Raw genomic sequence first — 19,517 nt, 5'->3', positions numbered from 1 at the left:
CATGTATTATTGAGTCATTATTAGTTTTACACTTAAGACATGACTCTGCCATTGTGCTGTAGAATTAGAGAATTTTGTCTCTTGTATAATGCATTCCATACATTATAGACTGGATTAAGCATACATTTTAGTTAACTGTAATTTCATTAGTTATGCTCCAACTTTCCCTCCATCTTGTGTCAACATCAGGTATTTTTAAGTCGTGGTTCCAATCGTTCCTATTTTTTTCTTTGAGATTGTCAGTTGGATATGGGCTCTGCAAGGTGTTGTATATCTTCCCGATCATAGGAACATCCTTTTATGACTGAAATAAGATTTCCTCAAGGTTGCTCTGATGTCCAAAATATGTCAAATCCAAATGTTATGTGAAAAGTAACACGTCTCTTTCCATTGTTGTATTGTTAAATGTTATGTGAAAAGTAACACGTCTCTTTCCATTGTTGTATTGTTAAATGTTATTGAAAAGTAACACGTCTCTTTCCATTGTTGTATTGTTAAATGTTGTGAAAAGTAACACGTCTCTTTCCATTGTTGTATTGTTAAATGTTATGTGAAAAGTAACACGTCTCTTTCCATTGTTGTATTGTTAAATGTTATGTGAAAAGTAACACGTCTCTTTCCATTGTTGTATTGTTAAATGTTATGTGAAAAGTAACACGTCTCTTTCCATTGTTGTATTGTTAAATGTTATGTGAAAAGTAACACGTCTCTTTCCATTGTTGTATTGTTAAATGTTATGTGAAAAGTAACACGTCTCTTTCCATTGTTGTATTGTTAAATGTTACGTGAAAAGTAACACGTCTCTTTCCATTGTTGTATTGTTAAATGTTACGTGAAAAGTAACACGTCTCTTTCCATTGTTGTATTGTTAAATGTTATGTGAAAAGTAACACGTCTCTTTCCATTGTTGTATTGTTAAATGTTATGTGAAAAGTAACACGTCTCTTTCCATTGTTGTATTGTTAAATGTTATGTGAAAAGTAACACGTCTCTTTCCATTGTTGTATTGTTAAATGTTACTCTTACCTCTTGCAAACCACATTTACAACCTCTAATGATCAACATCCTGTTCTCTTTATGGCGAAAGCGGAGGGTGACCATCGCCCCTCGCTGTTCCCCTCTACCCACTCTGATAGTTATCAGCCAGTCATGCTTCTGGATGGGGCCTGTATGTGTTTATCTCTAACTTCCTTGGATAGCCCCTCAAGGAGCCATTTCCCTGTGAGAGATGATCAGATGGCCCCATGTTATTAAGGCCTAGTGTGAATACTTCAGAAATGCATTCTCCTTCCCTTTTCCCCAAGCATGGGTTGAACTATCCAGTGACTCTTGGGCTCCCTCATGTGGTCTGAATGTGTATCACAAAGCAGAGCTACTGAACATGTGGTGTGTCACTAAGCTGTATATGGTGGCTGTTGCAGGGGAGATTTATGACTAGAATATAGGCCACTGACTGGTTTAGTAAATGATTCAGTCCTACGTTTTAGAATGTGATCATAGGCCATGCCTGTTTTTCACACACACACACTCTGATTACATTTCCTCCTCCCACACAGTTTAAAAAACACACACATTTCTCTGTAGCTTTGACTTCCATATTTTGTGCTTACCCAGTTTAAAATACTGATTTGAGATTTGAATAGAATACCAATGAGAGACTTCTGCTTTTAATGTACAGTAAGATAAGAATCTTCAGTTCCTTGAGGGCTTGCTATGCCATCTGTTGGTATGCAGGATTGACTAAGTGGAACGCCTTTAGGAAACTCAATCTTCCACATTCACTCCTCAGTGCAGATGACTGTTTCCATGGCAATGAATGCAGCCCAGAGCCCAGCACTATAGAGTGCATCTGCATTAGTGGATATGAATAAGGGGTTATGCAAGTGTACGGTAACAGTAGCTACTCATCCACTTGTAAGTGAAAGTGTGTTTTTGTCAGTGAATATTGCAGTATGCATTTATGTATGCTACAGTATGTGTGGTTGTATGGGTGTGAAGTGTGGGTGTGAATGACTATATGTACAGTACAATGTGTGTAGGTGTTAGTTACTGACTTCCTGTCTAATGGATGGCGGCTGTTCTCTCCTCCTGCATGTTGGGGGCAGTATTCCTGAGGACCCATAAGAGCCTGGAGTCTGTTGACCCTCAGTTCACCATGAGGAGGAAGATGGAACAGCTGAGAGAAGAGCTGGAGCTGATGGAACAACTCAGAGACGTGAGAGCTTCTCTCTCTTTCTCTCTCGCTTCTGGAAGTTAACTCCCCAGTATTAGCATTATGTCCTCAGTTTGTGTGTGTTAAGGTGAGTGGGTTTTTACCCCTCTTGTCTCTCCTCAGAGCATAGAAAGCAGACTGAAGGTGGCTCTTCCTGAAGACCTAGGCTCCTCCCTCATGGACGGGGTGGTGCTATGCCATCTGGCCAATCACATTCGCCCACGCTCCGTGGTCAGCATCCATGTGCCCTCGCCTGCTGTGGTACGTCTTGGGGGTTAATGAGGGGTTAAAGAGGAATAAGTGGGAATGGGTGATTTATTTTTGTTACAGACAATTATAGTCTCCGTTGAGCTCTGCGTTCTGTGTGACCCCACAGCCCAAACTCAGCATGGCCAAATGTCGGAGGAACGTAGAGAACTTCCTGGATGCCTGTAGGAAAATGGGTGTTCCTGAGGTGAGACACACCCCCTCCTTTCTGTTAGCTAGTGGTACCTCATTGATCCTGAATCAGCCACTGTGTTTCAGATTCACTGTTAGTTAGGATTTAACTGAAGTAAACTGATCTTCGATCTGTTAAGAATTGAATAAAAGCCACAGTGCATCATTGGGTTTGGAATCTAGTTGTGGGAGGGCAGACTGGGGATCAGTGAACACACAGCCTGTATAGAACACAGATACTATACACACTAGTATTGAGGGTCAGAAAGGCTGGGTGCTAGTGCTGGGATGAGACTAGACCATTTGATAAGTCTACAACAAATGTACTTTATACAGTATTACCGTTCTAGGATATGTATTTGATATCGGGACCAAACCACTTCATAATCATCGCCTCAAAACAATCTGCCCAGTCAGAGCACAGAGTTTGATCCCAGAACTGGCACATCTAGCCAATCACCTTCCCATCCTCCTCTACTCCTCCTCCTCTGAGAGAGATGCATTGATGACACAAGCATTAAAGCTGCATTAAAGCTTCATCATCATCATCATCGCACTGGACTATGCTGTCCTCATCGCTTCTCACTACGGCTTTGGGCATCCTCTATACTTTAGAACTTTGACCTGGCTCTTTCTCGGTTCTGATCCCAGCTCGTGCCAAAGACAAACATTTTTTTAACAGGAGCTGGTGTTGTCATTCCTGCAGAAAAACATGTCAGAAATGTTATAGAATATACTTGACTGAAAGATGGTGTGTGTATGTGTGTGTGTGCGCTCGTGTGTGTGTGTGTGTGTGTGTGTGTGTGTGTGTGTGTGTGTGTGTGTGTGTGTGTGTGTGTGTGTGTGTGTGTGTGTGTGTGTGTGTGTGTGTGTGTGTGTGTGTGTGTGTGTGTGTGTGTGTGTGTGTGTGTGTGAGAATCAAATTGACCCTGCTGACTCATTACTGTGTTGATTTCTCCTTTAGTAAATAGTCAGTAATGATAACCACTGTTTCTGTCACCCAGTGGTTACACATTCAGTGGTAGTGGGACTCTTACCGTGATGTAGTAAGCCCTGCTGTGTCAAAACCTCAAAGCCTTTTGTTCACTGTTTGAGTAGCCTGCTGGGACTGTACAGCAGAATGCACAGCAGTACCGATACCAACAGTGAGACTGTTGGCTGCTTCCTTAGACCTTCTGCTGGCTTGCTGTGGCTAGTCTGGTTCTCCTTGTATAACCTGGCCCTAGTCAGCTTGTGATCCTGCTGCTGATTCTACTGCTGCTTGCTGGCTGAAATGTCGCTGCCTCACTGAAACAGGTGCTTTGCGCTGGATTGAAAGCTAATGCTAGCGAATGCAAGCGAAGGTGTAGCTGGCTAACACCACCCACATCCTCATTGCTCCTAACGCTCCACATCCCAGCATGGCCTGCTTTCTGAAAGAGACAGAGTTCAGTTTTATAAATGTAAGTCACACACTCACCCACACGCTCGCTCGCTCTCTCTCTCAAAAAGCAGCCCTGCACGTCGCCCTGGTAACCCACGCCTGCGCAGCCCTGCATATAAATACACCTTGATCTCTGTTCCCACCGGTTAACATCCTGCCTTGTTTCTCTCTGTTCTATTTTCCTGCCGGACCACCCTCCCTCTTTCTTCTCTTCCTCTACTCTGCATCTCTACCCCTTATTTGTCTTTTCCTGGCATTCCCTTCCCATTTTCTTCCTTCTTCCTATGATATTTTATGTTCTTCTTCCCTGTCTCATTGTTCTCCTCCACTTCTATCTGACTGGATTTCTCTTCTTCGTGTGCAATATCCATCGATGTTCCTCTGTGACCCCTTTCCTTTTATCCATCTATCATTCTTTCCCCCGTTTTTCATTCTCTCATTCCTTCTTCTCCTTTCATCTTCATTCACCTTGTATGTTTCCTCCTCTTCCTCCTTGGGCCCTCAGTCTTCCCTCTGCTCAGCTTATGACATCATCCAGTGTCACCTGCGGCCGATCCGGGTCACCGTGTGCGCCCTGGTCGCCATGGAGACCCCCACAGAGGGGCGGGACTCAGACAGACAGGGAGAGGTCCCAAACCCAACTCCTGCCCCCGAGGCTTCTACACAGGTGGCCCAGGCTCCGCCTCCAGCATGGCAGCCGTGGGACCTGATTTGCTCGAGCCTGTTACACATGTTCTGTCTTCTCCTGCTGTTTGTGGCCTATAGCTGGACTGAGCTGACGTAACACTACCTGTCAATCTCCTGTCAAAGCCCGCCCTCCTCTCAGCCCTGCCCTCCGCATGTGTCAACACTTCTCCTCCCCAATCCTCCTCTTTTTCTTCAACCTCTTGTTTCTGTGCTCTTCTCCTCTGTCTGATTCTCATACACAGTTGCATTCATGCACAGATTGCAGATGCGCACCATTAAACTCCAATAAATACCGACTCACAACCTCGCACACATGCATTCGTATACTGTCCCCACCAATAACGCACATTCCAACTGTTGAAAAGAATCCTGGAGCTTGTACACAAAAGTTACCTGAAGTCTCTCTACAACTCTTTGGCCAATGCGTCAAGTCAAGCCTGTCATGTCAGACTGTTCGTTTTCTTAATGCCCTCCGGGGTCACAGACACGTGGTATGGGGGTCATACACACTGATTCCCCATGTAGTCATACGGTCTCTTGGATCCATACAGCTTGTCTAGTTTGGGTCCAGTCCAGGTAAGCACAGAGCACTAGTAGAGCTCCTCCATCATGCTGGATCTTGGAGCTTTTTTGTTGCATTGGTCAGTCTCTTCAAGACTCCTCAGATACATTATATCAACTGTATTTACACCTGTACGGCTGTTTGAAGGAAATGGCAACGCTCAGTAGTAATGCCATCCATGAGACAACGACACAACAGACAGTGTATAGGTTTGGACCTATTAAACACACCACTTATGACTAGACTGTAAAATGTCACACGGCACACTGTCACTAAATGAAGTTCAATAATCACATGACTACTGCACCTCTCTACCACTCTACGTTACTCTCGTTCTAATATAGTGTATTTACCCTGGGGTAGTTACATGACTACTGCACCTCTCTACCACTCTACGTTACTCTCGTTCTAATATAGTGTATTTACCCTGGGGTAGTTACATGACTACTGCACCTCTCTACCACTCTACGTTACTCTCGTTCTAATATAGTGTATTTACCCTGGGGTAGTTACATGACTACTGCACCTCTCTACCACTACGTTACTCTCATTCTAATATAGTGTATTTACCCTGGGGTAGTTACATGACTACTGCACCTCTCTACCACTCTACGTTACTCTCGTTCTAATATAGTGTATTTACCCTGGGGTAGTTACATGACTACTGCACCTCTCTACCACTCTACGTTACTCTCATTCTAATATAGTGTATTTACCCTGGGGTAGTTACATGACTACTGCACCTCTCTACCACTACGTTACTCTCGTTCTAATATAGTGTATTTACCCTGGGGTAGTTACATGACTACTGCACCTCTCTACCACTACGTTACTCTCGTTCTAATATAGTGTATTTACCCTGGGGTAGTTACATGACTACTGCACCTCTCTACCACTCTACGTTACTCTCGTTCTAATATAGTGTATTTACCCTGGGGTAGTTACATGACTACTGCACCTCTCTACCACTCTACGTTACTCTCGTTCTAATATAGTGTATTTACCCTGGGGTAGTTACATGACTACTGCACCTCTCTACCACTCTACGTTACTCTCGTTCTAATATAGTGTATTTACCCTGGGGTAGTTACATTGCACCTCTCTACCACCGTTACTCTCGTTCTAATATAGTGTATTTACCCTGGGGTAGTTACATGACTACTGCACCTCTCTACCACTACGTTACCTCTCTACCTCTCTACCACTACGTTACTCTCATTCTAATATAGTGTATTTACCCTGGGGTAGTTACATGACTACTGCACCTCTCTACCACTGACTACGTTACTCTCGTTCTAATATAGTGTATTTACCCTGGGGTAGTTACATGACTACTGCACCTCTCTACCACTCTACGTTACTCTCGTTCTAATATAGTGTATTTACCCTGGGGTAGTTACATGACTACTGCACCTCTCTACCACTCTACGTTACTCTCATTCTAATATAGTGTATTTACCCTGGGGTAGTTACATGACTACTGCACCTCTCTACCACTACGTTACTCTCGCACCTCTCTACCACTCTACACTCGTTCTAATTCTAATATAGTGTATTTACCCTGGGGTAGTTACATGACTACTGCACCTCTCTACCACTCTACGTTACTCTCGTTCTAATATAGTGTATTTACCCTGGGGTAGTTACATGACTACTGCACCTCTCTACCACTCTACGTTACTCTCGTTCTAATATAGTGTATTTACCCTGGGGTAGTTACATGACTACTGCACCTCTCTACCACGTTACTGTTCTAATATAGTGTATTTACCCTGGGGTAGTTACATGACTACTGCACCTCTCTACCACTACGTTACTCTCGTTCTAATATAGTGTATTTACCCTGGGGTAGTTACATGACTACTGCACTCGTTCTAATATAGTGTATTTACCCTGACTACACCTCTCTACCACTACGTTACTCTCGTTCTAATATAGTGTATTTACCCTGGGGTAGTTACATGACTACTGCACCTCTCTACCACTCTACGTTACTCTCGTTCTAATATAGTGTATTTACCCTGGGGTAGTTACATGACTACTGCACCTCTCTACCACTCTACGTTACTCTCGTTCTAATATAGTGTATTTACCCTGGGGTAGTTACATGACTACTGACCTCTCTACCACTGTTACTCTCGTTCTAATATAGTGTATTTACCCTGGGGTAGTTACATGACTACTGCACCTCTCTACCACTCTACGTTACTCTCGTTCTAATATAGTGTATTTACCCTGGGGTAGTTACATGACTACTGCGTTACATTCTAATATAGTGTATTTACCCTGGGGTAGTTACTGACCACTCTACCACGTTACTCTCGTTCTAATATAGTGTATTTACCCTGGGGTAGTTACATGACTACTGCACCTCTCTACCACTCTACGTTACTCGTTCTAATATAGTGTATTTACCCTGGGGTAGTTACATGACTACTGCACCTCTCTACCACTCTACGTTACTCTCATTCTAATATAGTGTATTTACCCTGGGGTAGTTACATGACTACTGCACCTCTCTACCACTCTCGTTCTAATATAGTGTATTTACCCTGGGGTTACTCTATTCTAATATAGTGTATTTACCCTGGGGTAGTTACATGACTACTGCACCTCTCTACCACTCTACGTTACTCTCGTTCTAATATAGTGTATTTACCCTGGGGTAGTTACATGACTACTGCACCTCTCTACCACTCTACGTTACTCTCGTTCTAATATAGTGTATTTACCCTGGGGTAGTTACATGACTACTGCACCTCTCTACCACTCTACGTTACTCTTGTTCTAATATAGTGTATTTACCCTGGGGTAGTTACATGACTACTGCACCTCTCTACCACTCTACGTTACTCTCGTTCTAATATAGTGTATTTACCCTGGGGTAGTTACATGACTACTGCACCTCTCTACCACTCTACGTTACTCTCGTTCTAATATAGTGTATTTACCCTGGGGTAGTTACATGACTACTGCACCTCTCTACCACTACGTTACTCTCGTTCTAATATAGTGACCCTGGGGTAGTTACATGACACTGCACCTCACTACCACTCTACGTTCTCGTTCTAATATAGTGTATTTACCCTGGGGTAGTTACATGACTACTGCACTCACTTTACTCTCGTTCTAATATAGTGTATTTACCCTGGGGTAGTTACATGACTACGGTTCAGTATCTATACTTTTTGGCCCAACTGTTGTACTATTCTGTCTATTCTGTCAGGCCATATATTACATTTCTTATTCTAAAACGCCAAGAGGGTACATTGGATGGAAGTTTTGAAGTTTTATTTTACCCAACTTTCTTACTCCCAAGCACTTAGACTGAATACAAGGTGTGAAAAGATCCATCATTTCTAAACATACAAACCATTTGCATATGCAACATTACAGAACGGACTAATCTGGAGGTCTTATGTTGAAGGGCTAGTGAATATGATATGTGTTCAGTAATATGTGAACTGTACTAGAAGCTCATTCCTTTAAATGAGAACTTTGATACTTTGAGGCCAGCAGTGCTGCTACTGTCCATTGATTGATGTATGTCTGTAGTTGAATTTAAAGCAATGAGGGTTAACTTTCTTTTCTGACTTAATTTAAAAGCCATGTATGTAGTGTCCACAATTTCTCCCAAACTGTCCATCCGTTTCTATCCATATTTTCCTTTTAACTCTGTTAACTTATTCACTGTTGTCATGTCAACCTTGCCAGCGACTATGTTGGAGTGCAATTGGTTCGCCATTACTGTATACTATTAGTTGGCTGTGTTTTAACTCATAGTCAGTGCTGATTTTTGATGGACCTTGAGGCTTTTTCTGACTTGTATATCTGATGGTGTGAATGGAACTGGTAATAAATGTACAGTTTGGGGTTATTCTATTCGGTCTCTGTGTTGCTGTTCTCTGAAGGAGGCTGATGAATTAAGTGCTGTTTCTTCATATAGGTTATTCAGCATACTACCACATACACCTGTACTGTCTGTATGTTCACTCATCACCATAGTTGCATTGGAGGTGTCTTTTTGATTGACTTGTTTTTTTCTGCCTCCTCGTCTCTCTCTTTCTGTCCCACTCCGCTCCCTCCTCCCCCGACTCTCGCTCGCTCCTCCCCCCACTCTCTCGCTCTTTCTGTGTGTGGAACCTCGACAGGATAAGCTGTGTTTGCCTCATCACATACTAGAGGAGAAGGGTATGATCAAGGTGAGTGTGACGGTCCAGGCGCTGGTGGATGAGACCTCAACCAAGCAGGCTCTCTTCACGTGAGAGGGAAGGAGACCAACATATAGACAGACACACACCACTTAGTCTGGGGTTCATTTAGTCAAAGTGACGAACACCGTTGCCATTGTACCTCCTGAAATAGCCTTTTCCAAGGGGCTGTAGCCTGTATCAGTCTTCCTTTCGTGATTCTTACAACCATGGTTTCAAGTTATAATGTGATGCATGGGGTGTCCGAAAACACAGTAGTGGGCTGTACTAATGTGGATATTCGAAGCTGACAGAGGTGTCCACATGGATGGTTTTTAATTCTTACAGGAGTTGGTTTGTTATGGGAGCCTCCAGTACCCTTGGACACTCCTGTAGCTTGAACCCTGCCTACAACAACTTATAGCATGCTGCACTGTGTATGATTGACTATGCATTTCATGGGCTGTCAGTTTCTACCCCTCTATTTCTAAGGCCAGGTATTATCACCCTCACTAATTTCAGACTAGACACCTAACACTCCAACATAGCGGTCGCTCTGCTACAGCTTCCCTATTTAAAGATATTTATAATAAATATGGCCACGTGGTTGAGAGTTGTATCCATTGAAAATAATCCCCCCAAATATTTTTCTCTAATAGCTAATATATTTTAGGTATAGTTCTGTATACTGTATGTTTTACTTTGAATTTGTCTCTCACCTCATCTGTAGAGGTTGAAATGTTGTCCTAAGATTGTGGGAACCTGGTGTTTATGAATTGGAATCTGTGGGTATGTAACTCAGGGAGGAGGTTGTAGGCTTACCACACTGTTATGATCCATTCCCTAGACTGCTTATTTGTCAATGGTATTACTTGCGTGTGGTGTGTGTGTGACTGCATGAGTGAGAGACAGAAGAAAAGCGTTAGATGGAATGAAAAAGCGCAAATGAATGGGTTTGTATGTGCTAGTACATTCTATACTGCTAAATAGCCTTGAAGTGTCTGGTGATGAATGAATGGGTTTGTATGTGCTAGTACATTCTATACTGCTAAATAGCCTTGAAGTGTCTGGTGATGCTGACCATGTCAGGTGGTCATGTAGGACCAGCAAAGTAACTGAAATGCATTCACTGGTTTAGAGACACTGTTGGCAGCATCTGAAGAGTAGTGCTTGAGTGCCCAATATCCTACTACTACACAAACAGCAGAACACTCCAATATAAGCATACTAGGGTGTGTGTGTGAGTGGTGTTTTTTTTATTGTACAGATATAATGCATTTTCTACAGCTTGGTATCCAAAGCTTAAGCTTAGCAGTAAAATCAAACACAATGTTTCACTGGATAGATTTGACAGTTGCCAAAACAACTAAACAGTTTTTTTTCAGAGCCACTTATGATCTAATGTCTTTAGTATGGTAATATCTTTTTTATGAGAAGTGGTGATGTGAAGCTGTAATGTGATGATGGTTTGTGCAAGTGGGTTTCGTATTTAGAAAGTATTTCTAACATTATTAATAGTATTTCTTTTAAATATTTTAGTTAAACTAACAGTCACTGCCATACATAAACAGCCACACTTCTCAGGCAAAGTGACCAATCTCTTAAAATCAGGATCTGGAGTGATCTTGTTAACATGGCTATAATGCAAAGTAATCATATTTACAACAGTACGACAATTCATGTACAGCTAACTGCCAAAACCGCTTCAATACACTTAATGCGCCTTGGCTGGAACTCTTGGAGGGATGCAATGCCATTCTTCCACAATTTGGTGTTTTGTTGATGGTGGTGGAAAACGTTGTCTCAGTCGCCTCTCCAGGATCTCCCATAAGTGTTCAATTGAGTTGAGATCTGGTGACTGACACACGCACACACACACTTAAAATGATGGGCAACTGGGAATTTTTCTACATACATGACCCTAAGCAGGATGAGATGTCTTAATTGCTTAATTAACTCAGGAATCACACCTGTGTCGAAGCACCTGCTTTCAATATACTTTGTATCCCTAATTTACTCACGTGTTTCCTTTATTTGATCAATTATCTGTATATATTGTAGCTTATATTTAAAATAATTCACAATGCATAAAAAATATTTTTTTAAATATGCACATTAATGCTACTTTAATACTCAAAGTAATTTCCTTTCCACTTAGCTAAATATAACTACTAACGGGTAAAAATATCAGTAAACCCTTCTCCCAGTTCTAACGTTTTCTTCAATATTTTTATGATCGACCAGAGAGATGTGGAGACTGAAGGGAAATGTGACAGGTATATTTGTTAAGAGAACGTTGCTGTGTAGTTTGTTTCACTTTTAGTCATTATGGAGGTTTGGGCCATGTGCTGCAAACCTTTTTAGAAACTTAACGAGAGGACTTTACATGAAAAGAGATCATTACTTTACTATTCATTGATTAGTCATTCAATCCTTTTGACCTTTTGGGAGGTTGATGTTTGTCATGAATCTTGCCCTGGAGACAGAATTAAGGATGTATGCTAGATGGGCCAGCTGCAAAGTCAAAGTTGGCTATATTGAAAAAATTCAGAGGTTTTTAAATGTATGGTTGGGCATTAGGGTTAGCAGTGTGGTTATGGTTCAAATCTGATATGACTTTGTGGCTGTGCCAGCTAGTGACCACTCTGCAGAGCTGCCTGCAGGGCAAGATTCATTACAATAAATGCCAACCTGCCTTTGGGAGTGGCTGTATGGCTGCCTACAGGCCTGAAATGATCTGCACTTTAAAAATAAGTATTTATAGTTGTTTGTTTTGGCAACTAACAAATCTGAGCTCCATTTTGATTTAGAAATGTGTATATGGCATAATATGAAATGAATTTGAACTATATCATTGTGAGAAATGTTATAACCACAGTGTAACTGTTGACTGCTGAGTGTTGAGCAGTTGTTTTCTACCTTTCTCTGTACATAGTCCTGAAAGCTTGTACTCAGTTTTGTACTTATGATTGGGAGGACATTTATTTTAAAGTGATGTTTTTTTGTATGTTTTTTTTGTTGCATTTTGATGTACCATATACAATTTTGTACCTTTTGTCAAATTGGTGTATTTGTTGTACAGCAATTTGGATTTGATTGCATGAAACATCCCTTTAACGTCACCGTAACTGCTGTGAATACTGTATATATTTCTCATCACTTTGAGTAAAGACCTTATCTGAAAAAAACAGTCTTATGTTTGGTCTTTAGTCCACATGTGTTTTGTATTGGTCTAAGATGTCAGTGTGTGAGCCTAAGGTCATAAGATGGAAACAAATGTAATCAAAAGGAGTAACATTTATTTTTTTATCCAGTTGGAGTGACCATGTGGGTGGCAAGCAAGCTCCTCTTATCAAACATCCTGCTCTCACTATTGTCTTTTTCTCAGCTTGACTCAATACAGCAGGTGTGTTCATTTCAGCTCACCAGGCGTATCAGGTTAATGTCAGTTCACCAGGCACCTACGTCTCTCTGTATGGGACAGGTGCATAGTAGCAGGTGCACAGTTGGGAGGAGAAGGCATAGAGGAGAACGCCTGGTTGGGTTCTGGTCCAGCAGTCATGGTCTTAAGCGTTGAGGAACTTGGCATGGTGCTTAATGTGGTTGTTGATTAAGAAGTAGCTATGGTCGTAGCCCTGAAGGTGACACGGATATTACAATAACACTTCATCTGGTACAATACACAATAATTCCAATTCCAAACTAAAGTACAGCACATTAAATTGTTAAATATCAAACAGTTGCTGTAGTTGGCCACTGGGTGGAAGCACTGACCGGCTGCAGCCTGAACACCACAGGGATCTTCACTGAGCAGGAGGCGATCAGGTTGTCAGGAAGCAAATGACCTGCCGACAGGAACTAGTCATCACTGCCCTGGTCGATCAGGATGTCCAGCTGAGGGCCGGAGTAGGACGCTGCAAGCACTGTGACATCATACGCCTGGAGAGCGGGATGATTCCATGTATTGGTCTGGAATTCTATTCCGCCAGCAGGGATCTCTAGTTGGTGTTTAGTGTGAATTGATCCCTTTGATTTCTTCAACCCCCCCCACCCCCATACTATACCTCCCAGGCTTTCTTGTCTTTTCCCAGGTACCCATTGAAGGCCTTCTGGCTGGGGTTGCAGATGGTGGCAAACAAGAGACACAGACTGTAGAGAGGGGTGGGGGCTTCATTCACATGTGTATATTACATAATGACTATATCATGAGTCAAAGACTGTGACTTGCCATGCCTTGTATTTTCCAGGGTTCTTCAGGGCTCCGTGCCCCCCCCCCCCTGGAGTGGCCAGAAATAGACATATTCTCTTGGTCAGTGGGGAAGTTAGCATTGATCAAATGAGAGAGTTGAGAGAAGAAGAAAAAAAAGAGCAAAGAGACCGGGGGAGAGTTGTATCAGGGGAGAGTTGTATCAGGGGACAGCAGTATCAGGGGACAGCAGTATCAGGGGACAGCAGTATCAGGGGACAGCAGTATCAGGGGACAGCAGTATCAGGGGAGAGTTGTATCAGGGGAGAGCTGTATCAGGGGAGAGCTGTATCAGGGGAGAGCTGTATCAGGGGAGAGCTGTATCAGGGGAGAGCTGTATCAGGGGAGAGCTGTATCAGGGGAGAGCTGTATCAGGGGAGAGCTGTATCAGGGGAGAGCTGTATCAGGGGAGAGCTGTATCAGGGGAGAGCTGTATCAGGGGAGAGCTGTAATCAGGGGAGAGTTGTATCAGGGGACAGCAGTATCAGGGGAGAGCTGTATCAGGGGAGAGTTGTAATCAGGGGAGAGTTGTATCAGGGGACAGCAGTATCAGGGGAGAGCTGTATCAGGGGACAGCAGTATCAGGGGAGAGTTGTATCAGGGGACAGCAGTATCAGGGGAGAGCTGTATCAGGGGAGAGCTGTATCAGGGGAGAGCTGTATCAGGGGAGAGCTGTATCAGGGGACAGCTGTATCAGGGGACGGCAGTATCAGGGGACGGCAGTATCAGGGGACGGCAGTATCAGGGGACGGCAGTATCAGGGGACAGCAGTATCAGGGGACAGCAGTATCAGGGGACAGCAGTATCAGGGGATTCACAATAGTAAATGCTGTTATCACGTGACCCACACACCTTTGACGTAGGTGTACATGCGGTAGTTGCTCTTCCAGGGCTCCTGGTTGGCGTTGACATAGAAACCAGCCCCTGTGCCAAAGTCTCAGCTCTCATCTTTACCCTTGATGTTACAACCACCTGAACACTACAGAAAGAGAGGGAACAAGTGAGGGTGGGAGTGATAAGTGTGTGCGGTTGGTCGTAAGTGGGCTGGTGTCTGGTGCAACGATGATGGTTTCATGCTCAGAAGCTGCCTGCTGACTGCCAGCATTGGTGATGAAGTTCTGCTCCATGCAAGTCAATCCCGTTTAGTACAGACACATTAACATTCTCAGAGTCAAATCCATAGAGATACTGTGTGTTTATCTGCAGATGGTAGTTCATCATACATTATGTTAGTTTGTAGAACTCACCTGAGAGCCAGTACAAGACAGGACACTTCCCATTCTCAGTCTTGGGAGGCAGGTAGATGGCTAAATTAATTTGACACTTGAGCTCAGTGCTGGACAAAGACCTGCATTATGTTACATCTATGACTAGTTTTCCACCAAATGTGGATTCGAAATCAATGGTATATAATATATAAAACGAAATTAATTCAAAAACTGCAGTGTGCTGCATTGATGTATTACAAATGTGGCTATAGTCACGTGAGATTTACCTTCTGGTAGCCACTTGAGTGAGGGCCATAGTTCAGTTACCTTTGACAAGCCCACGTAAGAAAGTGTTACATAATTATTGGAATTCTTTAAAAAATGTTGCTGCAAAAGTTTTGATTAAAATATAACATTGCATGTTTTTTAAACTACTACTAGACTGTTATGCATATGCTAAAAAGGAAAGTCGCGGTTCATAGTCCACAACTGCATAGAAAATTAGAATAGAAAATTGTTCGAATGTCATTGGACAGTCAGAGCAGAGGACTCGAAGAAGGGTCCAACCAAGGAGAGGGTCCCAAAACAACCCGAGCGAGATACCAGATACCAGCCACAGCCGAGATACCAGCCACATGAAGACATCCGTATTTTCGGACTTTGCTTTCAAAATAAAGGTTTGATAAAACGCTATACGAAATAAATATTTTTTTTGAGCTTTGCAATCAATGCATGTTAAAATTCTGTAAACATGTTTTTTTTTTATGAACAATTATAAATGCAATGGGTGAAATCTAAACTAAACTACTAAATATAAACTTCTTTAAGATAAATAAGAAAAAGCCTATATGGTGGAGCACATTGAGAAATGGTTGGAGCTTAAGTAAGTTAATTATTTTGATTGTATGAGTCTTGTTTATTTATTGGTGCTATTGTTCAAGGATACAATTTTAAAATGTAATGTTTAAGAAGTGTTACTGTATTTTTTGTTGTATTGCACAAACGAATTGCACTGTACAGGAAAAAATATAGGATTGTGCCTATAAAACCAGGATCCAGTCTACTCACTAGGGTCCCTAGAATACAGATCAGATGTGTTTGAACAAAAAGCTAAGCAATAGGAAGTGTTGCAGGACTTTTAATGTGGTCAAACAGCTTAAAATTGGGTGCCTGGACTCAAATATAACACTGTATAGGAAAACGGATCATTTGTGCCGATGTGAAAGTGGGGTGGGTAGTACTCAGAATCTATATATGGTGTTAATTTGAGTGTTGCTGGCTTTCACTCCGCCCATTACATGGGCCACAATGCAAATCACTGCATATGCATTACATATGGGCTTATAGAGAGAGAAATATGATTTGTGCCGATGTAAAAGTGGGTAGGGGAGTACGCAGTAGGCTCTGTACAATCTATATATGGTCTCATTTCACGAGGTTCTGATAAATGGAGTGTTTCTGGACTTTTACTGTGGCTAAACAGCTTAAAATGGGGTGCGTGGACAATACGGTACAAATATAGCACTGTACAGGAGAAACTATTATTTGTGCCGATGTTTCATTCTCAAGTTTTTCTTTCAGTAATTGCAGTGAATTGATTTAATCAGAATCCAAAAAGTTATTTATTTGTGCGTTGTTCAGATTTGATGTTTCTGAACACTGATGTATCTAGTCCAATGTCACTTCTGTTCTGAGCGGCCAAACATCGGAGGTCGGCGTTGGCTGTTAATTCCCTGTGCACCTTATATGTGGCAGTATTATGTAATGGCAATGCAAGTTGGTCCATCTCTGGAGCTCGAAATGGACTTTATGTACCATCTTCATCTGAATGTATGATATCGCCTGAATGAGACATGGAAATCTAGTGCATTCGCAGTGTCCAGAATAACTCATTTTATCTTGCATGAAGAATGGCAACAGTATCCATTTATTTTAAGATACGTCTTTTTATATCCTTTTCTGAGCCACTGAAAATTGTTATCGAAAATGCACTACCCAGTAAGGATTGGACTCTTTAATCTTTCCTGCAAATAGGCTTACCCATTAAAGCTTTTTGAAATACCTACCACTTCAACGTTTGCCTCATCTGACAAAGCACATTTCAATGTATCCTCGCTTATTTCAGTGTATCCTCACTTATTTCAGTGTGTCCTCACTTATTTCAGTGTATCCTCGCTTATTTCAGTGTATCCTCGCTTATTTCAGTGTATTCTCGCTTATTTCAGTGTATCCTCGCTTATTTCAGTGTATCCTCGCTTATTTCAGTGTATCCTCGCTTATTTCAGTGTATCCTCGCTTATTTCAGTGTATCCTCGCTTATTTCAGTGTATCCTCGGGTATTTCAGTGTATCCTCGCTTATTTCAGTGTATCCTCGCTTATTTCAGTGTATCCTCGCTTATTTCAATGTATCCTCGCTTATTTCAGTGTATCCTCACTTATTTCAGTGTGTCCTCGCTTATTTCAGTGTATCCTCGCTTATTTCAGTGTATCCTCGCTTATTTCAGTGTACCCTCGCTTATTTCAGTGTACCCTCGCTTATTTCAGTGTATCCTCGGGTATTTCAGTGTATCCTCGGGTATTTCAGTGTATCCTCGCTTATTTCAGTGTATCCTCGCTTATTTCAGTGTATCCTCGCTTATTTCAGTGTATCCTCGCTTATTTCAGTGTATCCTCGCGTATTTCAGTTTATGCTGCTCATCCGGCTCAGTTGTCAGATTTTACGATTTCCTCATCTGATAAACTTCTTACACAACTTTGTCTCGAAGTGCTAGTTTCATTCCCAATGTTTGGGGAATTAAAACGACCACTTTTACATCGGCACCACTGACACTTCCTCATACAAACTCTTGGCCACTTCAGGATGAATGTAGCAGTTTCTTTATCCTCAAAAGTGTATACATTTTGCATATTAAGTTTTGCAGTCTGAGGGTCTTCTCTGAGCAGTTGACATTTCCTCATTTAAACTCTCCACGGGCAATAGGTTTAGAACCTGAGCCTCATTTAAACTCTCCACGGGCAATAGGTTTAGAACCTGAGCCTCATTTAAACTCTCCACGGGCAATAGGTTTAGAACCTGAGCCTCATTTAAACTCTCCACGGGCAATAGGTTTAGAACCTGAGCCTCATTTAAACTCTCCACGGGCAATAGGTTTAGAACCTGAGCCTCATTTAAACTCTCCACGGGCAATAGGTTTAGAACCTGAGCCTAATTTACATGATCTGTTTGTACCGTTTTGTTTAATTTCACCTTGTTGTCACTAGCAATATAATGTAGAAATGTGTCACAGTCGTGTAGATATGACAGTCTGTCTTTGAAGAAGTTGGCTTCTCAACTAATCACCTGTTAATAATCGGTATTTAGCGCAAGGCACGTACATGAAAGTCGTGTATGGAATGGAATTTTATTTCCAACTGAATTTGTTTCCAACTGATATTCAACAGAAAAAGAGTAAATGAATGTATTGTTTTGGAATGAATATAACATGCAGGATTAAATGTAGGCATAACAAGAGATGGAACATTTTGGTTAGTAGAACCCCAACTGAGTATTTTCCACCCCAGTTTATTTGCAATTATTAAAATATTGCATCACATTAATATGCTTTTGGGTCACATATTTGCCATGTATTTGGAGATAGGCTGACAGTGACAACTCTAAAAGTGTAGCTGTCCATGGTGCAAATGTCAACATAACATTTCCTATGACCTGTTTTGTATTGTAGGGATTATAGTGAGTAGACTGGACTTACCCTACATTATTCATCTCATATGCATATGTATATACTGTACTCTACATCATCGACCGCATCCTTATGTAATACATGTATCACTAGCCACTTTAACTATGCCACTTTGTTTACTTTGTCTACACACTCATCTCATATGTATATACTGTACTCGATACCATCTACTGTATGCTGCTCTGTACCATCACTCATTCATATATCCTTATGTACATATTCCTTATCCTCTTACACTGTGTATAAGACAGTAGTTTTGGAATTGTTAGTTAGATTACTTGTTGGTTATCACTGCATTGTCGGAACTAGAAGCACAAGCATTTCGCTACACTCGCATTAACATCTGCTAACCATGTGTATGTGACAAATAAAATGTGATTTGATTTGACACACAATTATGGACACACAATCTATTGTTTTCCCTGTACAGTACTATATTTGTAACATTTAGTGTCCAGACAACCCACTTTAAGCTGTTTGACCACAGTAAAAGTCCAGAAACCCATGACATGACACAATATATACATTCTACAGACCCTACTGAGTATTCCCTACAATACTTTTACTGTGGCACTATTCGTTTTTGCTCTATATGCCAATATGATTCCATATTCAGTTATTCGCATTGTGGCCATTTATTTGACCTTGGAACATGTTTTAAAACCCAAATTGACTCAACGTTAATGTGTAGACAATTATAAATGCACCTTTTTGACACTGTTACGTGGGAGACTTTTATTTAGAATGTTTCCGAAATTCCTTGACCCGGAAGTACTTTTCTTTTAGCGTTGCTGACGATACGCTGATCAA

General features: G+C 41.7%; 1 protein-coding gene and 1 pseudogene across 6 annotated transcripts in view; one reads left to right on the top strand and one right to left on the bottom strand.

Moving 5' to 3' along the window:
- The window catches only part of LOC124044052 (leucine-rich repeat and calponin homology domain-containing protein 1-like), a 115,854-nt gene extending 103,154 nt beyond the window's left edge, over window positions 1–12,700 (top strand). For 4 of the 6 annotated variants that reach the window (XM_046363412.1, XM_046363409.1, XM_046363408.1 and 1 more), the window contains 4 exons: window positions 2,106–2,215; window positions 2,336–2,473; window positions 2,589–2,666; window positions 4,579–6,407. In XM_046363412.1, the coding sequence (XP_046219368.1) occupies window positions 2,106–2,215; window positions 2,336–2,473; window positions 2,589–2,666; window positions 4,579–4,857 (605 nt within the window). In that variant the 3' untranslated portion in view covers window positions 4,858–6,407. Of the gene's footprint in view, window positions 1–2,105; window positions 2,216–2,335; window positions 2,474–2,588; window positions 2,667–4,578; window positions 6,408–9,473 lie in introns of those variants that run through there. The other 2 variants (XM_046363413.1, XM_046363411.1) reach the window with 1 other exon arrangement.
- Window positions 12,701–12,809: 109 nt separating this feature from the next.
- LOC124044434 lies at window positions 12,810–15,282 on the bottom strand (annotated as a pseudogene).
- Window positions 15,283–19,517: the final 4,235 nt, after the last annotated feature.

Source organism: Oncorhynchus gorbuscha, linkage group LG09 (assembly GCF_021184085.1).
Source record: "Oncorhynchus gorbuscha isolate QuinsamMale2020 ecotype Even-year linkage group LG09, OgorEven_v1.0, whole genome shotgun sequence".
Lineage (NCBI taxonomy): Eukaryota > Metazoa > Chordata > Actinopteri > Salmoniformes > Salmonidae > Oncorhynchus > Oncorhynchus gorbuscha.
This window is presented reverse-complemented; position numbering and strand designations above follow the sequence as displayed.